The following is a 25,829-nucleotide window of genomic DNA, read 5'->3' as shown; positions in this document are numbered from 1 at the left end:
ATTGAGATCTAGCACCACGATAAATAAAGTAACTATCCCAAAGAATGAGCTAATGTCCAATGTACCATTATTTAACTCAATTTTTAGATTCCACAAATAATGCAGCTCCCATCTCCACAAAGTTCATAAACAGCAGTTAATCAAAGACAGTAAATAATGTTGTCAGTTTTGTACTTTGCTTGCAAGAAGTCACACAAGCCAAAAATTACTTACTGTCTACTAACTCCCGTGTCTGTCCCTGAACATGAAGATACAATGGACGATCTCTGTAAAAACAAATATGAAAGATTGATCCCAGAGCTAGGGAGATAAGATTAGTTAGTAAAATACCTGAATTTGATTCTCTAAAACCCATTTTAGAGAAGCCAGGTATGTAATCCTAATATTGGGGAAGCAGAGAAAGAAAGGAGAATTCCCTGGGCTCACTGCTCAGCCAACTTGGCCTACTTAACGAGTCTGAGGCCCATAGAGAACCTACCCTAAAAATGTCTATTAGAACCAGGCATGGTGGCACACACACTTAAATGTCAGCACTCAGGAATGGAAGGCAGAAGAACCTCAAGTTTGGGACCAATCTGGTCTATATGCTTAAGTTTTAGTACAGCCAAAATTATGTAATGAGACCATGTAGCTGGGGGGTGGGGAGTTACAAGCCACTCCTGCTCTTTCAGAGAACTTCAGTCTGGTTCTCAGCTGCTGTACACAACAAAGAAACAGCTCGAGGAACAACACATATAATAAACAAACCTTTAAAGAAAAAAGACAGACACTCAGGCATTCACATGTCTGTACAGGGATTTACACACCTACACATATAAGAGCGAGTAGGGAGCTAATAATATGACTCAGAGTGACAAAAGCCTGTCACACAAACAGAAGGAACTAAATGTAAATACCATGAAAGCCAGGCCCTGGATGGGGTATAGATCCTGGGGACTCACAGGCCAGACAGTCTAATTAAAATAGTGCTGTGGAGGTTCAGAAAGAAGGTAGGTAACAGAAAACACCCAATGTCAACTTGTGGCCTCCTTATATGCATGAATTAACACACACACAGTCTCCCTCCTCTTCCCCTCTCCCTCTCTTTCCAGAACTTTTGAAATGGATCCTGAAAAGGATCAGGAGTTCAAAGTCACACTCAGCTATATATCAAGTTCAAGGACAGTCAGAGCTTCAAAAGACCCTGTCTTAAAACTGACAGTATAGGGTTGGGGATTTAGCTCAGTGGTAGAGCGCTTGCCTAGCAAGCACAAGGCCCTGGGTTTGGTCCCCAGCTGGGGGGGGGGGGGGGGAGCAGGACACTGACAGTATAAAGAGATCTTACATACTAATTAATAGAAGGGAAACTTAAAACTGAGATTAACTAGATAACTATAGATAACTATAGCCTGTGACTATTATAGGGCCACGAAATAAATGTGAAAGGTTTGGGAATTTAGCTCAGTGGTTGAGCCTGTGGTTAGTTAGTATCTAGATTACTAGGTTCAGTTTCCAGTGGGAGATGGGAATAGGTTTTATAACACAGTACAAACCCATCTGTGGGTCTCACTAGATAGCACTGATTGTCCTGGAACTCATGACACAGACAAGGCTTCATAGAGAGATTTACCTGCTTCTGCCTCTCAAGCATAAGGTGCTCACTACTATACCTGACACTTGGAGACTATTTCTATGGGAAAGAGAAACAGGTGTTGCTGTGCGTGTGATTCTGTTCCTGTGTACAGGATACAATGAAAGCCAGTGCTCATGCCTCAAGGTTCTTTTTAAAAAAAAATATGTGTATAGGCCTTTTGCATCCACATGGGTCTGTAGACCATATGCATACCTAGTGCCCACAAACAGTTGTGAACCACCATGTAGTACTAGGCATTAAACTCAGGTTTTCTTCAAAAGCAGCAAGTACTCTTTAACCCTTGAGCCATCTCTAGACCAGAATGGCCATTCTTTTTTCGGGGCTGGGGACCGAACCCAGGGCCTTGCACTTGCTAGGCAAGTGCTCTACCACTGAGCTAAATCCCCAACCCCCAGAATGGCCATTCTTAGGTCTCTCACTGAAACCTGAAGTTTACCAATTCAGCTATTCTGGCTGCCAGGAAACCCTAGGGAACTTTTTCAGCTTCTCCAAACCTGAGATTATAGACACAGGCTCCTGCTACTGGATGTTCAAACTCAGGTCCTCTTCATTACAAGCACTTTGGAGATTGAGATTTCTCCCCAGTTCACACAAATGTTTTAAGTATTAATCGTATCATGCACATTCGTAGTTTTTATCTTTAAAAAAACATGAAGTGGGGCTGGAGAGATGGCTCAGCGGTTAAGAGCACCCGACTGCTCTTCCAGAGGTTATGAGTTCAATTCCCAGCAACCACATGGTGGCTCACAACCATCTGTAAAGAGTTCCAATGCCCTCTTCTGGTGTATCTGAAGACAGCTACAGTGTACTTATATATAATAAATAAATAAATCTTTAAAAAAAAAAAAAAAAAGGAGGGCACCACCATTGCCCAGCCTTCTAAAAAAAAAAAAAAAATGAAGTGGAATAGAACAGCACTAAACACTCTTAGTACAGGTTACCTAAGAAAAGCAAGCAAGTCACGGACATCCTGTCTGTCCCCAAATCATAGTATACACACCCAGGTCCCACTTTGGCCTTCTCCTCCGTCGTCATGAACCGTCCCCGAGTTGACACAGCAGCCCCACTAAGCCGACTGATCTAAAAGAAGATAAATTCTATTAAAAGGTACACAAGAGGGTTGGGGATTTAGCTCAGTGGTAGACCGCTTGCCTAGGAAGCGCAAGGCCCTGGGTTCCATCCCCAGCTCCGAAAAAAAGAACCAAAAAAAAAAAAAAAAAAAGGTACACAAGCACTAAGGTACCACAAGTATATAGTAACTATAAAATTCAAAACAAAACTATAATGTAGTATTAAGGTATTTCAATTGAGTAGAGGACTACTTCTCCCATTTATTTCACCAAGTATAAATTGTTCTCTATCTGAAATTTTGATTGTATCAAACCCAGAGAGGTATGTTTGTAATTCTTTTGGTCACTTTCTGTGTTTTATTATTTCCTTACACATAATCTTCCCATGTCTTAAGTCTTATGATTTGTCTTTATAAAACCCTCAACTTTTTCCTGAATGACTACAGTTCCTTTTCATGCTATGGTTTCTCTAACCTGAGTTTGAAGTCCTTAAAAGGAGAGAGAGAGAGAGAGAGAGAGAGAGAGAGAGAGAGAGAGAGAGAATGAGAATGAATCAGCAAATCCAGACCCACTCAGGAATCCTTGTGTTCAGAAGTACCTTTCTGAACTCACTTTCCACCCTCACCCAAGTGCCCCAATTCCCACACACCTCATCCTGCGTCTGTCCTCGTGTCAGCAAGTTCCTACACGTCAGAGGTACGTCATTGATTTCTACTTCTGCCACCACCAGATCATCTTTGCTTTTATTGCTAGTTAGGCTTTTGCCAGGAGCCTGAAGCTACAAAATAGAAGAAATAAATGAAAATAAAAGCTTTGATAATGATTTTAGTTGTCTCATTTACAGCTATCTCAAGTCCCACCTACTTTCTGTTTTTTCTTTGCCTACCAACAAAAACGTTTCTATCTGGATATTCTTCACAAATGGTATAAAATAGAAATAAAACCTCACTTAAATGGCATTATAGAACCAGCAAGCTCAGTTAATAAAGGCACTTGCCATACATGATCTATCAGAGTTCAGTCAAAAGAACAAAAACAAACAAAAAGCCCAAATAAGCCTCAGGTGTGAGCAGCAGGCGTTCTACCAAGTCTGTCCAGCCACCTAATAAATCTTTATGACATTATAGAAACTACCGACAAAAGGTCAGACTCCAGCAACAAAACAGTCCTATGGCACCTGTGCCCATAAACACATATATACATACACATATATACAGATATGGGGGGGGGGGTGTGCACTTTTAAAAAATATTTTTATAAAACATGTCAACCAGTGGCTAGAGACAGGGCTTGACAGTTAAGAGCACTGACTTCTGCCAGGTATGGTGGCACATGCCTTTAATCCCAGCCCTTGGGAGATAGAGGCAGGTGAACCTGTGAATTTGAGGCTGGCCTGGTCTACAAAGAGTTCACGGACAGCCAGGGATACAGAAAAACAGGGGCTGAGGGCAGTGAGGGAATGGGAGGACGGCACTCAACACACCTCACTGCTCTTCCAGAGGACAACCTAGGTTTAGTTCCCATTACCTACATGGTAGCTCACAATTATATGTGACCTTCAGTTTCAGAGGATCAGACACTAGACTATAACATAGTGCACACACATACATGTAGGAAAAAACACTCATATACATAATAAAATTAAATGATAGAGACTTAATTTAAAAAGCTCCCATCGTAGCACTAGGGAGGCAGAAGCATGGGAGGTGCACTGTGGGGAATATGAAGCAGAAGAGGACCCCTGTAAGTTCAAGGTCAGCCTGTAGAGTTCCAGGGCAGATAGCACTTTGTAGATAAACAACAAAAACTTTGATTTGGGGGTGGGGGTGGGATTGTTTTGTTTTTCCTTTTGTTTTTTAGACAAGGCTTGTTATTCACCCCAGAATCTTATGAAACCCAGACTGGTCTGAAACTTGCTATGTAGCTATAGATGACCACTCACTGTGTCCATTTTATGTGTGACAGGATCGAGCTCATACCTCAGGTGTGAGCAGCAGGCATTCTACCAAGTCTGTCCAGCTACCTAATAAATGTTTATGACATTATAGAAACTACCGACAAAAGGTCAGAGGTACTATGCTTCACAGGTCAATGTGCTGACTGTTTATGGAGTAAATTGTAAAAAGAAGACACACAACAACTCATATACCTCATTCAAGCTCTAAGAAGCGTATTTATGTAACTCCTTTCTTTTTTTAAAAAATACTTATTTAGTATGAGTACACTGTTTTTCTCTTCAGACACACCAGAAGAGGCATTGGATCCCATTACAGATGGTTGTGAGCCTCCAATGTTGTTGCTGGGAATTGAACTCAGGACCTCCGGAAGAGCAGGCAGTGCTTAGCCCTGAGCCGTCTCTGCAGCACCTCAAGTCTTTTCTTTATAAACAAAGCAAGGTTTCAGTTTGAAAATTTAATTACACCGAGAATAGACTAAAATAACCAAATAATACACTCAACTTACCCAAGATAAAAACACACCTTAGTTCTCCATTTTTAACTCATATTTAATTGTATTTAATCATTAAAATACATATTTAAATTTAATTAGAGATAACTTTTTTTTGCTGCTTGCTTTTTTCCCTTTTTAGAGACAGGGAAAGATTCACTTGCCTCTGCCTCCTGAGTGCTGGGATTAAAGGCATGTCCTACCACTGTCCAGCTACGAGACTTTTAAAAAACTATTTTAGCTCTTGAGTGATAACCACATTAGCATGTGGATGTGAGTTTTAATTCCCAAAACACATGGATCAAGCCAAACCTGATATTTTGCATCTATCCTATCAATGCCCCTAACAGCAAGGTGGGAGGCTGAGAGGAATTATCCCTGGCCTAAAATAAACACAGCCGTAAACAGAGACTCAAGCAAAGTGGAAGGTAAAGACTGATACCAACGTTATCGATCCTCTGACCTCCTACATTCACCACAGCACTGGCATTTCCTGTTGACAAACACTTATACGTGACATACTAACACACTCAACTGAGGGTTAGCAAGATGCTCAGGGCTGACTGCCATGCCCGATGACCTCAGTTCAATCCCTAGATCCCTCACATAGCCAAGCCCCAAATCCTATGACACTCGAGACACATATACAAATAAGTGTTTTTAAAACATTGACATGATTTACCAGAACTTCATGTTATCAGAAACATATTGCTTTAAATATCCATTTAAAAAAAAATCCAGAGTTAAGTTTGTAAGCACAAAGAACTTGTGGCGCATGCCTTTACTCTAGCTAGCACTTGGCAGAGACGGGTCTCTGTCCATTAGTTCGAAGCCAGACCACGGTTCCAGGGCAGCCAAGACTACACAGACTTGTCTTGAAAAACAAAACAAGGTAACTAGACCAATTAAAACTGCCTGACCTCGGGTTGGGGATTTAGCTCAGTGGTAGAGCGCTTGCCTAGCAAGCGCAAGGCCCTGGGTTCCGTCCCCAGCTCCGAAAAAAGGAAAAAAAAAAGAAAAGAAAACTGCCTGACCTCAGGATGTGATGATGGAGCACAACACTTGAGCAACAGACAGAGGCCAGGGGCATCTCTGCGAGCAGGCCAACCTAGTCTATGTATATAGAGTCCCTGTCTCAAACAAGAAAAACCAAAGCCCATTGCCTTCTAAGAACAATTTAACAAGGGATCATCTAAAGACTCCCAAACCTAATCTTCACTCTGTTTTCTCCTTCATTAACCCCAATGATTACGCAACTGAAAGGTGAAAAGAAGGGGTAAAAATTACAAAAGAGCAGGGCGTCTAGCGCTCGGAATACCTTCTCGGCCGCATTCTGAGACGGTTTCAGCTTCCCTTTGGCCATGAGCATAGCATTGATCTTGGCGGCCACGGCGGCGGCGGCATCCAAGGCTCCTGAAGGAGCAGCGGTGGAGGCGCCCCCCGGGCTTCCCCCGCTGCTGGTGACTTCTCCACCTGGGGCCGCTGGCGGCAGGAAGAGAAGCGGCGCTGGAGCCGGCTGATCCCATTTGCTGCGGCGCCTACAGGTAGGAAAAGGAAAATACTAGGGCCTAAAGCCTTCCTTTGTGTTGTTCCCGTCGTACACTCTATCCCATTTCGCCTGTCATGTTCCATATACATGACCGAATTTCGTATCTAAAACTCTGGCACATTCCCCAGATTCCCACATCTTTCGATCCCCCGCCGAAACATTTCTTTTCCAGTCACTTCCACCCAAAGATTCAGCTCGGCTTGGATTCCTCTTGCGTTTGCCTTCTCCTTGGCTCGCCCTTCTAAAACACTCTGAGTTCCCTTCTCCCTCGCACCGCGGCCGGCCTTTTTCCGGGAGCCCGAGGCCTGCTCAACATTCTCTCCAGAACCCCGGCCTCAGCATACGGATACGTCCTACTTGAGGGCCTGTGCCCCCCAACACGCAGCCTCGCCGGCCTCCCTGCCCCGGCCCGTGCTCGCTGCCCCCGCCGAGCCCGCGAAGCCCTTACCCGCCAGCGGCAGGATGTGTCGCGCTCCCTGCGGACATGGCGGCCGGCTCTAGTCAACCACCCGCCAACTACCCACCACCGCCCTCCCGCCACTTCCGCCCAACGCGCTGACGCACACCCTCTTCCGGCCGTGAGGTATTGCGGTTCCGGTGAGAAATCTTGATTCCGATTGGATCCTCGGTAATTTAAAGCATCTGGCGTTTTTGTGACAGGAGTGCGGAGCGACTCTCGGTCTTGCTCCCTTTCCCTTAGTAAAAATGGTTGCTGTGCTTGATTTAAAAACGAGCTTCGGACTTGGAGAGTCCATTTTTATTATGGGCAAGCTAGTCGCCTGGAAGACATTTAAGAAAATGAATCCGACTTTCTCCGTGTTCTGTTTGCCCACGTGGAGACCCTGCCTGTAGCAGTGAACTGTTCCCTGCGACTTCAGCGCACTTCCTTTTTCAGTTTATGAAAAAGGAAATGATTCTTTCCAAAGGTCATTTGCAAAACTTTCTTTTTTTTTCTTTCTCTTTTTGTTTTTTTTTTTTTTTCCTTTAGGGATACGAGCTGCAGGGCCTCGGTTCTTGGTGGCCCTAAGCATAGCATTGATCTTGACAAAATCATAGGCACTTGGACAACTTGTTATGAAACAAGTAAAGTTGAAGAAAAACTGCTCAGTGTGGTGGGACTTCTAATAAAACGAAGCTAGGGACTGAGAGGTGGCCCTGCAGACAAAGGCACTAGTGGACAAACATGACGATCTAAGTTCGATCCCTGGAGCACACCTGAGAGTTGCTCTCTGATCTCCTCACACAAGCATAAATAAAGAAGTTAAGAACTGTCATGGTGGAGATTAAACTTCCAAAGTTATGAAATCCCCTTCTCTGAGGGCTGTGTGTTTATGCTTGGCTGCCACTTCAATATCCTAAAGAGCTTTGACTGCTAAGGAGATTTAAGTGAATCTAGAAAACAGAGCCTTAACATGTAGGCAAGTATTCTTCTAACAGAAAACAAACCAGCCCAGACTGCTACCTTACAGAGATGCTTACGTTCTGACATAATTCACAGAATAAAATTCACTTAAAAACTAAATAAGAGGTTTTGGCATATAATAAATATACGTTTGTGGCAGGGATGAAGACACTGCTCTGTGGTATCAACCACATTATTATGAATGAGGCGCTCCCTTAATCTTTTAGGGCTAGCCCTCCAGAAAGTTAAGTCCAAAGTTCAGTTACCAACACCTCACACAGTCCTGAGGAAACAGAATTTCCTGAATAATACCAGGCTTGAATATTTAAGTCATTTGTTTGACTAAAATCAGCATGGCGCTCGCTCTCTCTCTCTCTCTCTCTCTCTCTCCTCTCTCTCTCTCTCTCTCTCTCTCTCTGTCCCTCTCTCTCTCTCTCTCTCCTCTCTCTCTCTCTGTCCCTCTCTCTCTCTGTCTCCTCTCTCTCTCTCTCTCTCTGTCCCTCTCTCTGTCTCCTCTCTCTCTCTCTCTCTCTCTCTCTCTCTCTCTCTCTCTCTCTCCTTCCTCTGCCCTGCCCCCCCCCCCCAGGTCCTGGTGATACTATGTGAAAGGACATGAACCTGCAAGCACCACTGTAAAAGAATCTTTTATTCACCTGATGTAATTGTTTTAGTTCTTTCTGAACTCTGGCTGGCTGGTTCAACTCAGCTGGCTGGCTTAAAACTTTTCTCCAAGCTGACTGATTCAAACTGGTTTCTTTCTACTGTTTAATGAATTGCTCTGATTAGCTTTAAACAAACTCTGGCAATCTATTCTAATCTTCTGGCTTCTTCTCATTCTCTATTTGTTTGTCTTTACCTGTGTCTTGGTTGTTCTCTCTTCAACCTGACTGTAAAACTCTCCTGGTAAAACTGCCTCTGAATTCCATGACCTGACTGAAGGGAACTGAACTGGAGTTCTGAGATCAGAATGCTTCTGTCTCCTGAATACTGGGATTAAAGCTTTTCTTTAATGGACCTAAGCTTGCTTTTCTTACCTCAATCTTGCTGTTTACCAGGCTGGCTTTGAACTCAGAAATCTGCTTTCCTCTGTCTCCTGGGATTAAAAGTATGACTGTGGGGCTGGAGAGATGGCTCAGCGGTTAAGAACACCCCACCCGACTATTGGCCCGGAAAACGGGAAAGGGAATAACACTCGAAATGTAAATAAGAAATACTCAAGTTAATAAAAAAAAAAAAAGTGCTTGTCTTCAGAATGATGAGAGAAGTCTAGCAGAAACATACCTTGTTTACACTGACTTCTCCATGTCAGATTCTAGTGTTGTGTCATAAAAAAACAAACAAACCAAAACAAAACAAAACACCGGACTACGCTTCCAGAGGTCCTGAGTTCAATTCCCAACAAACACATGGTGGCTCACAACCATCTGTAAAGAGATCCGATGCCCTCTTCTGGTGTATCTGAAGACAGCTACAGTGTACTTATATATAATAAATGAATTTTAAAAAAAAGTATGACTGTATTCCAGTGGAATCATACAGACCTGGAAGGTCTTTGGATGTGATCTCTTGCCAGGGCAGCCATGTACTGAATTAAAATTCCTCTAATTCCTCTACACATCACTTTACAAAAACAGCATAAATCCTAACACCCATTAAACACTTTACCTAGAGTGTAGTCCTCACTCCACATCAAGGAAATAGAGACCATAACAGAACACCACAATCAATCACAATGAAGAGTTGTTAAGCCCAGACTTGATATATCTAGAAAACATTCCCACATCTATGGCTCAGAGAACATTGCCAAACAGAGGATAGAAGGGCTTAGAGCTGGAGGATCAGGGAGTTTGCTATGACATTGTGTCTCTTGGGAATGTCACAAGCTACACCATAAGTTCTCACCATCAGCTGAACAAGGACAACACAACTTCATATGTCAGTTACCTGTCTTAAATTGGCCTTAAACTTGTGACCTTCCTACCATGTCTTTCCAAGTGCTAGAATTCTAGGCAAGCATCACCATGTCCAGCTTTTTAGCAACTCAGTGGTAGGTTGTTGGTACTGATGTTGGTTTGTAACCAGACCTGTAACCAAACTGATCTCAAATGTCTGATCCTTCTGCCTCCACCTTCTGAGCACTAGAATTACAGAGAGTACTGCTGTTGCCAGCGGCCTCTTCTGAGAAAAAAGCACATTTCATGTCTAAGCAAACGCTAATTCTTGGTACACTAAGGACAGGGAGACATCTCTAGCCCAATAAAGTTGAGTCTACTACTTCTTTCTTTTCTTTCTTTTTTTTTCTTTTTTTTTTTTTTTTCGGAGCTGGGGACCGAACCCAGGGTCTTGTGCTTGCTAGGCAAGTGCTCTACCACTGAGCTAAATCCCCAACCCCAAGTCTACTACTTCTTAAGAAGTAAATGTTGTAGGATATTTGATCACACTGTGAACACCGAGATTGTGTTATTTACTGGGGAAAAACAAAACAAAACAAAACAAAACTGGTTTTAATTGTGGTGTGGCTCAGTCTTAGCACACATCATTTATCCAAAAGCTTTCTGCTTAAATATTCTAAACAGGATTAAATAAAGTCAACCATAGGTCAAGAGGTGAAGCAAGCAATCAATTGACAGGAAGTGAACATAGGATTATTAAAAAAAAATTTAAGGGGCTGGGGATTTAGCTCAGTGGTAGAGCGCTTACCTAGGAAGAACCAAAAAAAAAAAAATTAAAAAGTGAGGGAGTCAGCAGGACTGATAGACAAACACAGGAAGTAGACAGACGGGAGGGACATTGAGTTTGAAGGAGGTTGGTTGAGACAGCTAGAGAGGGAATTCCTAATGGGACATCAGCTGAGGAGGAAGGTCAGCTGGGTGCTTTCTCTCCCTCTTGAGCTATGAGGCTTTCACCCTGGCATCTGGTTCCTGAGTCTTCATTGGTAAAATTGAGCAAATTAGATTTTGTTTAAAAAGTTGGTGCTCTAATGTGTGGCATGATTGCAAAGAGAAATCATGCCAGCTGGGCAGAAACTAAAATGCCATCAGATTTGGTGAGATACCTGGGAAGTCCTCAAGGACGGAATTAAATAATATTAAAAACTTTCCTTTAGGGGCTGGAAAAAAAGAACCCAAAAAAAAAACTTTCCTTTATAGTTATTATCGGGGGCTGGAGAGATGGCTCAGCAGTTAAGAGCACCAACTGCTCTTCCCGAGGTCCTGAGTTCAATTCCCAGCAACCACATGGTGGCTCACAACCATCTGTAATGGGGTTGGGTGTGTCTGAAGACAGCTACAGTGTACTTATATACATTAAGTAAGTAAATAAATCTTTAAAAAAAGTAAAAATATAGTTATTATCAGTCTAGTAATTCATATTTTATCCTTAACAGCCATAGTGGGTTTTGTGCCAAACATGGAAAATGGTTTGATAATTGTGCCAAATATGAAAAGAAGATTGATAAGATACTAGCCTTAGAAAGACTTATAGAGGGGTTGGGGATTTAGCTCAGTGGTAGAGCGCTTGCCTAGCAAGCACAAGGCCCTGGGTTCGGTCACCAGCTCCAATAAAAAGAAAAAAGAAAAAAAAAGAAAGAAAGACTTATAGATTAAGTAAAAATACTTAGTAACAGACAGAACAATTTAGACAACTTACTGTGCCACCTCATGATGAAACTGAAGAGGTGCAGCCCAAGGTTGTTAGAAAACTAACCTTAATTTATCCAGTTACTATACAAGACCTACCAGCAGATGACAGGCACCCCCAGGGTCATGATGCAATTAAATGGAGTCCTAGAAACATATTAGACTTGAGATGCTGCTTTTCATATGGTTTACTTTCACCCTATGTAAAACAGATATTAAGTTCATGGGCCACTCAGAACAGAACTATCCACCAGGACTGGAAAGATTTGGCAACAGTTACAATGGCAGACATGGTGGAAAGAGGAAGCCAGGGCCATAGAACAATGAAATAAGGCTAGACGTATTAATAGTTTTCGAAATCAGTTGCTGGGTGACAGTCAATATGCTGTTACAAAGGCAGCTTGAATTTGATGATCACACCTTGGTGCTGGCTTTTAGCAGTTTTAAATGCTTGGGACAAGATTGAGGAATCAGGAAAGAGGGCTGAGTCATTAACTAAAATTATACACGGCCCAAAAGAAGCACTCAAAGGGGCTGGAGAGATGGCTCAGTGGTTAAGAGCACTGACTGCTCTTCCAGATGTCCTGAGTTCAAATCCCAGTAACCACATAGTGGCTCACAACCATCTATAATGAGATCTGGGGTCATCTTCTGGCCTGCAGGCACACATGCAGACAGAAAGCTGTATGATGTATACATAATAAATAAATAAATATAAAAAAAAGAAGCACTCAAAGATTTTTTTTTGCAAAGATTGACTTCAGCTAAAAATGGAACAGCTTCAGATTCAGAAGTCAAACAAATACTAATGGAATCTTTGGCTATTGAAAATGTTAATTTAGAATGCAGAAGAGTGGTTGGGCCTTTAAAGACAAGGTTAGCACCAATAGGTGAATGGATTAGAGATATAGCTAATATTGGATTCCTATGATGCTAGTTTGATAGAAGTAATTTCTAAAAGTTTTAAGATAAATCAAAGTACCAGATGTTTTAATTGTGGTAAGCAAGGTCATTTGGAAAGGGGTTGTAGGCAAGGCATTCTGAGAAACAATGTTTCTTCTAGAGATAATCCAAAAAGAAGCCTTGTGTAGAGTGCAGAAGGTGTGGCAAAGGCCAGCATTGGAGTAAAGAATGCAGGTCAACAGGGACTAAAAAGAGGGACCTATTGACCTGTGGGGACCAAGGGAAAGATCGCAACATTGGGCTAACACGTGATTTATCGATGCTTCATCAACCACTGATGGAACTCACACCAATGGAAATGGCAGCTATCGATGGGGAATGGATGGTCGATACTGAGGGAGGAACCACGGCATCCGTGCAGCACTGTTGGCTATGAGACAAACAGCTAGGAAAGCAGAAGGAAAATCTCTGTCATCAGCTCATGGTTCCTGTGCAGTGGTTTAGCACCAAGGTCATCAAAATAGAAAACCACCAACTGGGAGATGAATGGCAAAGATATCTGGTCATGGGAGGCACGAGTGAAAACAGCAGATCTTGGCAAAGACATCAAATTTTATGGAGCTCATTCTGGCAAGCGACAATAATGGAAAATTATGAAATAGTGGACAAGTTGGTATCATTTTTTTTTAAGATTTATTCATTTATTATATATAAGTACACTGTAGCTGTCTTCAGACACACCAGAAGAGGGCATCATATCTCTTTACAGATGGTTGTGAGCCACCATGTGGTTGCTGGGAATTGAACTGAGGACCTCTTGAAGAGCAGTCAGTGCTCTTAACCGCTGAGCCATCTCTCCAGCCCAGGCATCATGTTTAATTAAGACTAAAAATTCAAAATTTGCCAGGGAACAAATTCAGAATGTATCAATAAGAACAACAGATTGCACATTCAAACAATGTGAAAGTTTACCCCTAACACTAAAACTAAGGGGAAATGGAGAACCACATTTAACCAGGACAACCCTATGAGAATAAGTATTATGAGGAACCTACAGTCAGGCAAAGGTTCACACCTTAATTCCCAACACTAGGGAGGCAAAGGCACGCACACAAGAATTACAGTCATTTGCTGCTTGCAAATGGCAGGCTGAAATTCAAAGTGAACATCCTTTATGATCTAAGAATAAATACACTTAAACCTTGAATTTATACATAAAGAGATAGGGGAATATAGGTATATTTATCCACACATACTAAGGTATATTTAGTTTCAAATTTTCAAAAGAATTTTAAAAATTTTTATTGAAAGATAATACTTTTCTGTTGAAAAAAAAACAAAAAACAATTTTTTGTCCTAGGAAAAATATAACCCCCAGAAACGGAATCCCCCACCAGAGTTAGTGTTGGGGCTGCTTTTGGTTTTATCTTTCCAGGAGAATAAAAGCATCCAACTAGGGGCTGGGGATTTATCTCAGTGGTAGAGCGCTTACCTAGGAAGCGCAAGGCCCTGGGTTCGGTCCCCAGCTCCGAAAAAAAAAAGAACCAAAAAAAAAAAAAAAAAAAAAGCATCCAACTAAGGAAGCTGAGGCCACTGTACAAGGGAAACATCTGAAGAAAAAGGACGGATTGTCCTAAGAAAAAAAGTAAATTGGCCAAATTGTATCGCCCACCTCCAGCTGACCGACCTGATATCCCAGCTCAGAATTCCAGACTAACGCCTGCCCCAGCCTTGGGCCTTCCCACCAGACAACTACCCAATTTGGGCGGAGGAGGGGAGGGTCAGCCGGGTCAAACCCTTCCCTTCATTCTACTAAATGGCTGGTCCACCAACCGAGACCGATTCCCAAATGCTTGTCTCTGCTGCCCTCTGCAGGCATAAATGGTAAATGGTCTTCATGTGGTCCCATTTCAATTAAAAATTAAAGCTAGCGTTCAAACATGGATCTCTCCTCTAAACCCATGCATGTTTGTTAAAGGAAAATCCAAAATGTCTGTCTCAGATCAGAAGAGACACCTGGTATGGGACAGAGGAAAACCAAAAATAAGGGGCTATTCTATTGACACTAATCTCATAGTCTTTTGGTTTTCATTTGACTCTAAAAGTTAAGGTATAAATACTATCTCAAAAAACTATAAGGTTATTATGTATATAAAATTTTCTGTCCTGATGCTAGCAGTCATACAGAGTACTAATTCTAGAAATAAGCTTTATCCCTAGCTTCCTGTATGTGTTTTCAGGTTTGAACCTGAAGGGTAAAACTAGTAACAAATTTCTCTATCTTAGATGTATTTGACAGATTATGGTCCTCAGACCTTTCAGAGATCTGCTGAATATGGTATTTTTAAATGTTTACATTTTCTAAAATAAACAGTGACCATTCCTAACAGTAACCTTTGAGGTCTCCAAGAAGATGATGGGGCCCTGCGACAACAAAGCCACCTGGATTGTAGTATCGCTAACCACTGGGGAAAACTGCCCCATGCCTCTTCTGCCACCAGATCGGTGCAGACAGAGGATCCCTTTGGGTTGATGGCTGTGTTCTACCTAGCCAGGATTGCCACTGAACTGATGAACAACACCCAAAGGTCAGCTTCGGACTACAAACTGCTCAGGACATTCAAACTGCTGAATTCATACGAGATTGACAGGAACATTATATAGGACTTTAGACTCAAAAATATCTAATCCTAAACTGCCAAGAATAACCAATCTAAATATTGTGGAAAGGTTAGTGGAAATAGCTTCATTGTTGTTACTGTGCTAGAATTAAAACCTTCCTTTTTGAGGTTGGGGATTTAGCTCAGTGGTAGAGCGCTTACCTAGGAAGCGCAAGGCCCTGGGTTCAGTCCCCAGCTCTGAAAAAAAAAGAAGAAAAAAAAAAAAAACAGATAACAAGAGGGAGTCAGGAGGACAGATAGAGAGATGCACAGGAGGTAGAATGGAAGGACATTGTGTTTGAAGGAGGTTGTTTGAGGGGGATTCCTGATGGGACATCGGCTGAGAAGGGAGGTCTGCTGGGTGCTTTCTCTCCTCTGAGCCAGCAGCCTTTCACCCCAGCATCTGTTTATTGGTAAAATTGAACAAATGAGATTTTGTTTTAAAAACACAAACAAACAGACAGACAAAAAACCCCACAAGAGTCATCTCTCCAGACCCTCAAAATTTGGCTCTGGTTCTCAAGACCGGCCTGGGCAACTTAGAATACTCTTCACAATCAAAGCTAAAGACGGCCGGCCGGGCACAGAGGTCAGCAGTAGAGCAGAGCAGAGGCTCGACCCTGAATCCCTAGCAACGCCAAGTCACAAAACCAAAGGCCTTGAGTCAGCAAGCTGTTTCCCACCATTCCGTATCATCATTCTTTCGCTTTATCCCTGCAGACAGAGCGGCGCCGGCGATCCGCACACTGATTTAGAGTCCACCTTATCTTCTCCCATTTAATTAAGATGAATTAAGGAGTGCAAAGACAGGCCTGGTAGCACACTTGTGTAATCCCAACGCTTGTGTGGCTGAGGTGGAAGGATCAAGAGGCCACTTTGGACAACGAAGCAAAGTCTCCTGTCAAAAATATAGCAAAAATCAGGAGTCAGCTGCATCCCTCTGCCTCAGGAAGACAAACACCTGGCATCGAGATGAAAACCTTCTTAGGACAGGAAGGCTAAGTTTCCCAAAATCACAGCCTGGGACGCCCCAAAATGTACCTGGCTCAAGAAAACGCATTCAGCAATGGGATCACCCCATTTCAGAGGTTTGTGGAGGGGGGGATTGCTGTTGTTGTGTTTGTTTGCTTTTGGTGTAGCCCTGCTTGCCCTGGAACTTACTCTGTAGACCAGGGTGGCCTCAGACTCAGAGCTCTGCCTGCCTCTGTCTCCTGAGTGCTAGGATTGAAAGCGTGCATCGCCGCCGTCCAGCTTCAGAGGTTCTAAAAGACAGGGTTCAGGCTGATGTAGAACTGGGGTGGAGTATGACTGGACCAGCCTTGCTGCTCTAACTTCTCGGTTAGATGCTTCCATGAAACTAACAGGGAAGAGAGCAACGATGACCTGGCAGTTCCTTGGCCTTTGCTCCGTTCTTCCTGTTGCACACAACCGTGATTCACGTATTTGCATGGCTCAGTCGCATTCTGGTGCATAAGAACACCACAATTGGTTGTCCTACTCACTCTTCATGGATGACTATGTCCACCATTTGAATTATTTTCAACTTTTAGCTACCTCAAATAAAACTGGATATTTGTGTACATTTTTTTTTCTGTCAGATAAGTCCTCACTCTGTAGCCCAAGCTGGCCTCAAACTTCTAGCAGTTCCTACAATCCTTGAATTACGGGCTTAAGCCACCATGTCAAACTCGTTTATAAATCACTAGGTGAGCAGATATCATTCCCTTGTCTCTTGTGCAAATTAAGTAAAATGTTTGGAACATACAGTAAAGGGGTGTTTAAAAGGTGCCAGACTAGGGCTGGAGAGATGGCTCAGCGGCAAAGAACACTGACTATCCTACCAAGGGGCGGACTGCTCTTCCAAGAGACCTGAGTTCAAATCCCAGCAGCCACATGGTGGCTCACAACCATCTGTAATGGGATCTGATGCCCTCTTCTGGTGTGTCTGAAGACAGCTACAGTGTACTCATATATAATAAATAAATAAATCTTTAAAAGAAAAAGTTACAGCACAGGTAGGCACAGACCCTCTGATCAAGGCTGGATGTGGCAGTTCAGGAGGAGGGAAGGGGTCCCTAGAGCAGGTGAAAGAGTCAGAGACACACTCAGTCCCACTGTTAGGAGTCACATAAAACCCCAAGCTAAACAACCACAGCATATGTGCAGAGAACCTAAAACAGAACCCTGCAGGCTCTGTGACTGTCACTTCTGTCTCTGTGAGTCCCTATAAGCCCTGCTTAGTGATTCTGTGGGCCATGTTCTCCTGTGTCCTTGACTCCCTCTGGCTCCCACAATCCTTCCTCTTCCTCTTCTGTGGGTTTCCCCACGGTCCACTTAATGTTTGACTGTGGGTCTCTGCATCTGCTCCTGTAGTCAATCTTTTAATTTAGACATTCTAAAGGAATATAGCATTATCTCGTGGTCTTAGTATACACTTTCTTTCTTTTTTTTTTTTCTTTTCTTTTTTTTGGAGCTGGGGACTGAACCCAGGGCCTTGCGCTTGCTAGGCAAGCGCTCTACCACTGAGCTAAATCTCCAACCCAGTATACACTTTCATACCAATAACAATGTGGATCATCTCATTACTTCTTTTTTTAATATTTTAAAGTTATTAGTTTAAGTCAGTGGTGGTAGTACATACCTTTAATCAGGAAGCAGAAGCAGGAGGATCTCTGAGTCTGAGGCCAGACTAGTCTAGAGAATGAGTTCCAGGATTCCAAGGGCTACACAGGGAAACTCTGTCTCAAGGAAAAAAAAAAAGGAGAGGGGCTGAAGACATGATTTAGCAGTTCAGAGCATCAGAGCACTGAATGTTCTTCCTAAAGGACACAGGTTCAATTCCCAGCACTCACTCACATGGCAGCTCATAACTATCTGTTCACTGCACACTTCACTTTGGAGAGTAGACGAATTGCTGAGTGGATGTGTGTTATTGACAGGAGTGTGGCCACGTGAACTGCAATACCTCAAGCTCATTGGAATGGCAAAGCCTCTTCAGGTCAGGCTCAGAGGAATGGCAAGGCCGTGGTCTAGTGCCAATGCTGACCTTGTGTACAGAAAGTACCAACCACAGCTTCCTCCTCACAGAGGACTGCAGCCTGAGACTGCTGTCCTACAGAGACCCCTTACCAAGATCAACTAACTCAAGTCTGGCTATATATAATAAACTCGACTCCTTGTTCAGTGATATCCAATGAACATTCTGAGTTTCTGGATCGCTGGTGCACCTCTCTGGAGAGCACGACCCTGATGATCCCAGCATTTCTGTACAGGCATCTGTCATTTCTTCATTCCCTGTCACCAGAGAAAGGTCAGTCCCTAACCCATGCAGTTTACAACACCTAACCACCGAGCCATCTTTTTTTTTTTTTTTAAACAGGGTTTCTCTGTGTAGACCTGACTGTCTTAAAATTCACTGGCCTCCAACTCATAGTCCTGGCATTAAAAGCACTCACCACCACCACTGTACAAAAGATCCACTTTGAATCCAGATTTTTTGAGGTTGGAAAATACATCTTTAATCTGATGGCAGCCTATATAAAGGATGTGGAGGAAGAAAGCTGCTCTCTCTTCGAGTGCTTGCCCTTACTCTCTGTGGCAAATCCATCTTTTCACTGCCATTAGAGACGACTTCTTTCAGGAATCCATATACTGACGACCAGCTGAGGCATCTCTTTTTTTTTTCTTTTTTTCGGAGCTGGGGACCAAACCCAGGGCCTTGTGCTTGCTAGGCAAGTGCTCTACCACTGAGCTAAATCCCCAACCCCGAGGCATTTCTTTTGATAGATAGATAGATAGATAGATAGATAGATAGATAGATAGATAGGTATTCAGTCTTGTTCGTCTAGAACCATAATATACCTCCCACTTGATATGTAGTCAGATATGACCCTTAACTTTTGAGACTCCTGCTTCCATGTCCCAAGTTCTGGGACTGCAGGTATGTGCCACCATTCCTGGTTCATGTACGGATCAAGCCCTGAGCCTCATATAGGGTACATAGACACTCAACCAACTGAACTACATTTCTAGCCCCAATGTATGTTTGTTTGCTTATGGTACTGGGGACTGAACCCAGAGCTTTAGAGATGCTAGGCAAGTGCCCTACCACCGATACATGGACTCCTAGCTTTACAGCCATATTTTCTACACTTTTGTCATCTCTGGTAAAGTAGTTGCTGAGATAATGTACCTCATGGGGCCGGAGCGATGGCTCTGCAGTTAAAGCACTCATTGGCTGCTCTTCCAGAGGACCCAGGTTCTCGTAACAACCACACAGCCCCTCTCACAACCACCTGGAACTCCAGTCCTAGGGATCTGGTGCCCTCTTTGGTCTCTGAGGGCTCAAGGCAATCAGATCTCTGTGAGTTTGAGTTCAGCCTGGTCTACATGAAAAGTGCTAAGCCATAGTGCACAGTGAGACTGATCTTAAATAACTGCTGAGATATTTGCATTTCTATATTAATTTCAGAGTCTTTAAAAATATCTATTTGTGGGTTGGGGATTTAGCTCAGTGGTAGAGCACTTGCCTAGCAAGCGCAAGGCCCTGGGTTCGGTCCCCAGCTCTGAAAAAAAGAAAAAAAAAAAGATTGGGCTATAAAAAAATCTATTTGTTGGGCTGGGGATTTAGCTCAGTGGTAGAGCGCTTACCTAGGAAGCGCAAGGCCCTGGGTTCGGTCCCCAGCTCCGAAAAAAAGAACCAAAAAAAAAAAATCTATTTGTGTGTGTGTGTGTGTGTGTGTGTGTGTGTGTGTGTGTGTGTGTTTGTACGTGCACGTATGCCCATGTGCAGGAAGGAAGGGCCATGGTATCGAGATCAGATGACAACTTGCAGGAATTGGTTCTCTCCTTCCAATATGTAGGTTCTGGGATCACACTGAAGTAGTCATGCCCAGCAGCAGGCACTTTTACATGTTGAAACATCTCATTGTCTCTTCTGTTGTTATTTTGTTTTGATTTTGAGGCGGGGCTATACATGACGGGAGTAGGGGGGGAGGGGTCTCAAACTCCACTTGTAATTGACAATGAGCTTGAATTTCTGATCTTGCATTCCCCTGGGATTCCAGACATGCACCTCCACACCAGGTTTGTGTGATGTTGGAGAGCGAACCCAGGGCTCCATTCTGTAGCCAAGCATTCTGCCAACTGAACTATATCCTCAGCACCTTTAAAACATTTGTTTATGTGCACAGATGTTTTGTGTACATGTATGACTATGTACATCATGTGTGACTGGTGCCCAAGGAATTCAGAAGAGGGCTTCAGCATCTCCTGGAACTGGAGTTATGGATGGATAAGATCCACCTTGTAGATACTGAGCACTGAACTCAGATCCTCTGCAAGAACAAGTTCTCTTAATCTCTGAGCCAGCTCTCACTTGCCTCCCCTTTTTTGGATGGAGGGTCTCATTTGACTCAGGCTGGGATCTATACACCCATGACCATCGCTTGCCAAGTACAAAGAACTGAATTAGGTAGATTTCTGTGAGTTCTAGACCAGCCTGATCTACATAGTGAGTTCCTGACCAATCACAGAAAAACAAACAGTTCTCTGGGCAGTAGCAGCAGCACACACCTTTAATCCCAGCACTCAGGAGGCCTAGGCAGCTTGATCTCAGACTGGCACCTGGCTCTTTTTTTTTTAAATTTAATTAATTAATTAATTAATTAGCCTGGACTGGCCTTTGTGCATTTGTTTCCTGGCCTTTGCCGTTTGCTCTATAAGTATGCCTGCTTGTGTGAGCTTTTGTATTCTATGCATGCAAGTGCCTTCAGCACTCAGAGGCATTGGACCCCCTGGAACTGAAGATTCAGGCAATTGTGAGACACCTGCTGTGGGTACTGGGAAACAAACCCAGGTTTTCTGTAAGAGCCATCTCTGTAGTCTCTCAGCTTTAGAGTTTTAAGCACAATACTATTAAATATCTTTTGTCATATTTATCCCTAATAAATATATGCTTGGATGCTCTGCCAAGTTTTGTTGTGGTGAGTTTAGCTACACCACTTTGGCTTCCAGTGGGTTGCATGCATGCACCTGCCCAGAAGCTATCGGGATTCACGCACGGAACATGCACGCACGCACGCACGCATGCCAGTTAATTTTTTTATTTATTTTTTTTTTTGGAGCTGGGGACTGAACCCAGGGCCTTGCGCTTCCTAGGCAAGCGCTCTACCACTGAGCTAAATCCCCAACCCCTGCATTGGCAGCCTTAAACCCTCCCCTGCCACCTCAAGTTCAGTGACCACCCATCTGAATTCTCACATGGCTGGTTGGCTTTATCTTCTGCAGTTCCTAAGTCCCATCCATCTCCCCTGAGTTGTGGTGATTCTCTTTCTCCTTTTTCCCAGTTCCTGGCCCGAACAAATCTAAAGGTCTTGTCCCATCTCCCTTTGCCCAGCCATTAGCCAATTGCATCTTTATTGATTGATCAAAAACCAGTTGGCGGGGTTGGGGATTTAGCTCAGTGGTAGAGCGCTTGCCTAGCAAGTGCAAGGTCCTGGGTTCGGTCCCCAGCTCCGAAGAAAAGAAAAAAAACAAAAAACAAAAAACAAACAGTTGGTTACAAAGATCTTCAGCATTTGGACAGAAAGATTCCTGATTAAATCAAAGCATAAGAACAAATCCTCGCTTAGAAAGTGCAAGGCCCTGGGTTCGATCCCCAGCTCCGAAAAAAAAAAAAAAAAAAAAGAACAAATCCTCAACCCCTCACCTTTTCTGTCCAAATTAAAAAAAAAAAAAAACAACAACAACAAAAAAAAAACAAAAAAAACCAAACCCTCTTTTCTCGGGCATAAGTTGAACACAACCATATATAATTAACATCCAATTGTCAATTAAAGTACTCTACCATCATATCCTAATTAAAAAGCCTAAAATTTTATACCTGAATTACTTTTTGATTTTTAGCTTGTATCACCATCTGAAAATCATGCTTTCAACCCTATATCATATCATATCTCTCAATGCTAAACAGCTCAAGTTTGCTAATGAGTCTTCAACCTCATCAGAAATCCAAGAACAAATTAAATATTACCTGAGTATATTGAAAGCATAAAAACATAGCTTCCAAAACTTAAACTGTAGAGACTGCTGACTACCTGAACAGTTCTTTGCTCCTCAAAACATTGGCGCACCAGTCTTCAGCCTTCTGGCCCAGAGCCATCTGGTAGACCTTGGAATGAGGTTGGAATATGAAGGACTAACTTACCTTGTCTTGGCAGAGCTTAGCAGATGACTATACCACATCCGTTTGTCCCTTTTGAACAGTATTTTGTCTGCAGATGACACAGGCAATTTCTACAAAGTGGCTACCTTGCCACAATAAGCAATGCCCACCCTGCCATCCCCAGTCCTGGAGATAAAGATGCCCAATATCTTCCCTGACTCACGAAGAGGGTACTGTCAGGAGCAGACATGTCTCCAGTCAAAATTTCTAATAACAATGAAATGATTAAATGTCAGACTCTGTGAACGTCTGGCATTTGAAGACTATATATATAGACTATATATATAAGGCATATCTGAAGTGTAAAACCTTTGACTACTTCCTAGCTATTTATAATTGGATAATATTGAAAATACCATATTATAATTAAATCAGAATTTAATACAACCATGAGTTTACTCTCTGGCCTAAGATCATCTGGAATCAGTAGCAGTTCCTGAAGCTGTTCTGGAAGCAAGTCTCTGGACAGCATCAAGAAATAGGGGGCTGTATGGGGGGGAGGGGTGGGAAAAAAAGAAATAGGGAGCTGGTGCAGCAGATCAGTTCAGCATCTCTGAGGATGAATCTTGTCAAAGCTGTACATTCTGAAATATATGAATCTCACAACCAAAATTTTAGTACCATTAAGATATGCATATGAATTGTGTAGGGTGCACAGATCAGTTAAGGATAAAATTTTGCTCCTTCTTTGAGCAAATGAAAGACAACTGTCTTTTTTTTTTTTTTATGAGTGCTTGTCTCATGTTTTTTTGGAGGGGTCGGGGGAGCTCACTGTCCCACAGTATCTGTTCATTCAGTTGTAGCCTGTTTGTGCTCCACGTGGTCACCAATTGTTGATCTATGTACTGAAAGCTATCAATGGAGACCTCTGGCCTGGACTGGACAGAAGCAGGAAGGGGAAGTACTCCTACCACCTCCGCTGCTACTGCTGCTGCCCCTGCCGCCTCTGCTGCTGCCGCCACCACTGCCATGCTGTCACCACCACTGCTCTGGTGCAGGTGCCCCAGTAGCCCCTGTTGCTGAACCAAGCTGTGCCAACAGAGGGCTGGCTTGTGAGCAAGTGGAGTACAGGGGAGCTTCTGGTGGTGATGGCTTCAGGAGAACTTTCTCTTCCCAGGCAGTGTTACAACTCTTTTTAAATTTATTTTTTTAAACATTTTATTTATTTATTATGTATACATCATACAGCTTTCTGCCTGCATGTATGCAACTACAGGCCAGAAGAGGGCACCAGACCTGATTATAGGTGGTTGCTGGGAATTGAACTCAGGACCTCTGGAAGAGCAGACAGTGCTCTTAACCTCTGAGCCATCTCCCCAGCCCTACAACTCTTTTGACAGAGTAATTCTCACACATCTTTATTCCTTCTGGATAGGATCTTATATACAGTTTTGGGGTTGGGTGGATCTGACAGCCAGTGCTTTCTTTTGGCTTGGCTTGAGATGCCCCATCTACATGAGGAGAGCCTCGTGGACACTGCACCAATGTGACTAATGGTTATAATTCTCTCTATGGGAGGTTGTGGCCACATGACAGGGGCCTGGAATTGGGAGCAGGCAAAGCACCTACTGTCCCTTCTAGGTCTTCAGGACTTCAAGCTGAAGCTCCACCTTACCAGGCTTCCTCTCACGATCCACCACCCCACAGTATACAATTGTAAACTCTTTAATTCAGGATAGATGGTAGAGTACGTTATCTAAATAGACAATATGATGAACTGGCTGTTAATTCTATATCATAGTTTATAATTTACATAATTGTTATGGTTGTGCTCAGTGTATAACTGAGAGAAAAGAACCCTTTTTATTGGACAAAAAGGGTGAGATGTTTGGAATGGTTTTAATGTTGTTTGTATTAATTTGCCTCCCCAAATCACAGAGAATCTGCGTGTCCAGAAGCTGAGGGTCCCTGACGAAGTTACTTCTAATTGGTGAATAAAGTTACTGGCAGCCAATGGCTGGGCAGGGAGACAGAGGCGGGACTTTAGATTTCCCAGCCAATGGATGACTGGAAGAAGCGGCAGAATCGCCAAGCCAGGAGAGAGATACAGTGCAGAAGGTAGACTAACAGTCAGGAATGAATTGGGGAAAGCAGCCCCTGGGGCCAATCCTCTGATTGGTCTGGTGTAGCAGAGATGAAATATAGATTTTAGGAAGTGGTAACTCAGGAGTATCTGAGGGCAAAGTGTGTCAGTCATGTGAAGTTAGAGAGAAGCCCAGCCGTTGCACTGTTAAAGCATATTTAAAAAAAAAAAAAAAAAAAAAAAAGCTGACGTGTGTGTCTTTTCGGGAATCCAGAGTCCAGAGGAGTTGTGAGCACCCACCTCGAACATAAAGCGCAACTTTTAAATAATTATCACTATACTGGTGCTTTATCACAACAGCAGAAACCCTAAGACTGTGGCTGACTGAGTTGAGTGACATTATGGAACTGAGTTAGGCTGGGCTTTCTGTCTATATGCAGGTGAGGGGCAGGCATAAGATAAGATAAGATAAGATAAGATAAGATAAGATAAGATAAGATAAGATAAGGCCTGAGATTAGGCAGTGAAAAAAAAAGGCGGGGACAGGGTTGTTGCTTTTTTGTTTTTGTTTTTTGGTTTTTTTTTTTTTGTAAGGTGGGGAAAAAAATAGGAAGAACCAAGATAGAGGAGGAGAAGGACCACACAGATCTGTGTGGCCTTAAAGGGCCAAAGGTAGTTATGAATATTTCATAAGGGATGGATTTTTATAGGACAGTTTGTCTTATCTAGGTGGTCAGTTTCTATAATTATCAATTGGTTGTAAGTTTATTGTGTGGACCTTTCGTGGAGTGAGAATTGAAGATATAAATCTGATTGATAAATTACAAGCGTATTGAGTTTTGACGTTAACGGGTTACTGGGAGTTGTGACTATAACCACAGGAGGCAGATGCTGAGAGTGTGAGTAGAGTCCTCAGCTAAAGAGTTGCAAGAGGGCGGCTGCTGCTGGGCTCAGAGAGCAGCTGGCAGCAGCATGGGAAGGAGATTTGAAGCTTAGAGGTTGAGAAGCTTTGTTGACTAAGAGGAAAATACCCGCCAGATGCCACGAAGCCCACGGGAGCCAGCACTAGCATGGGTCAGTAGATCATTTTTTAAATATTTACCACAACATTCAATGACAAATGCAACTGTAATCCCCTTGCCTTTCTTCTTTGAAGAGGCTAGCTCAGACCTTCCAAAGGTCTTGGCAGCTCTTTAGGAATTCTGCAGTCCTCTAGCTCTGAAGGACAAGAGAGGCATGGATCTGAGGAGGGGTGGATATTCAGATGGGAACGTAGGG

The 25,829-nt window shown here is 43.0% G+C and overlaps 1 protein-coding gene across 4 annotated transcripts in view; it reads right to left on the bottom strand.

The window, feature by feature from the left end:
- Positions 1 to 7,272, bottom strand: part of Khdc4 (KH domain containing 4, pre-mRNA splicing factor) — a 28,511-nt gene extending 21,239 nt beyond the window's left edge. For 3 of the 4 annotated variants that reach the window (XM_063282124.1, XM_063282125.1, XM_063282126.1), the window contains exons 1-5: positions 7,149 to 7,272; positions 6,470 to 6,689; positions 3,353 to 3,481; positions 2,634 to 2,713; positions 214 to 266 (exon numbers count right to left, since the gene is read on the bottom strand). In XM_063282124.1, the coding sequence (XP_063138194.1) occupies positions 214 to 266; positions 2,634 to 2,713; positions 3,353 to 3,481; positions 6,470 to 6,689; positions 7,149 to 7,186 (520 nt within the window). In that variant the 5' untranslated portion in view covers positions 7,187 to 7,272. The remainder of the gene's footprint in view (positions 1 to 213; positions 267 to 2,633; positions 2,714 to 3,352; positions 3,482 to 6,469; positions 6,690 to 7,148) is intronic. The other variant, NM_001399238.1, reaches the window with a different exon arrangement.
- Positions 7,273 to 25,829: the final 18,557 nt, after the last annotated feature.

This window comes from Rattus norvegicus, chromosome 2 (assembly GCF_036323735.1).
Source record: "Rattus norvegicus strain BN/NHsdMcwi chromosome 2, GRCr8, whole genome shotgun sequence".
In the NCBI taxonomy this organism is placed as follows: Eukaryota; Metazoa; Chordata; class Mammalia; order Rodentia; family Muridae; genus Rattus; species Rattus norvegicus.
Note: the sequence above shows the minus strand (reverse complement) of the source record. Positions and strands in the feature narration are given on the sequence as shown.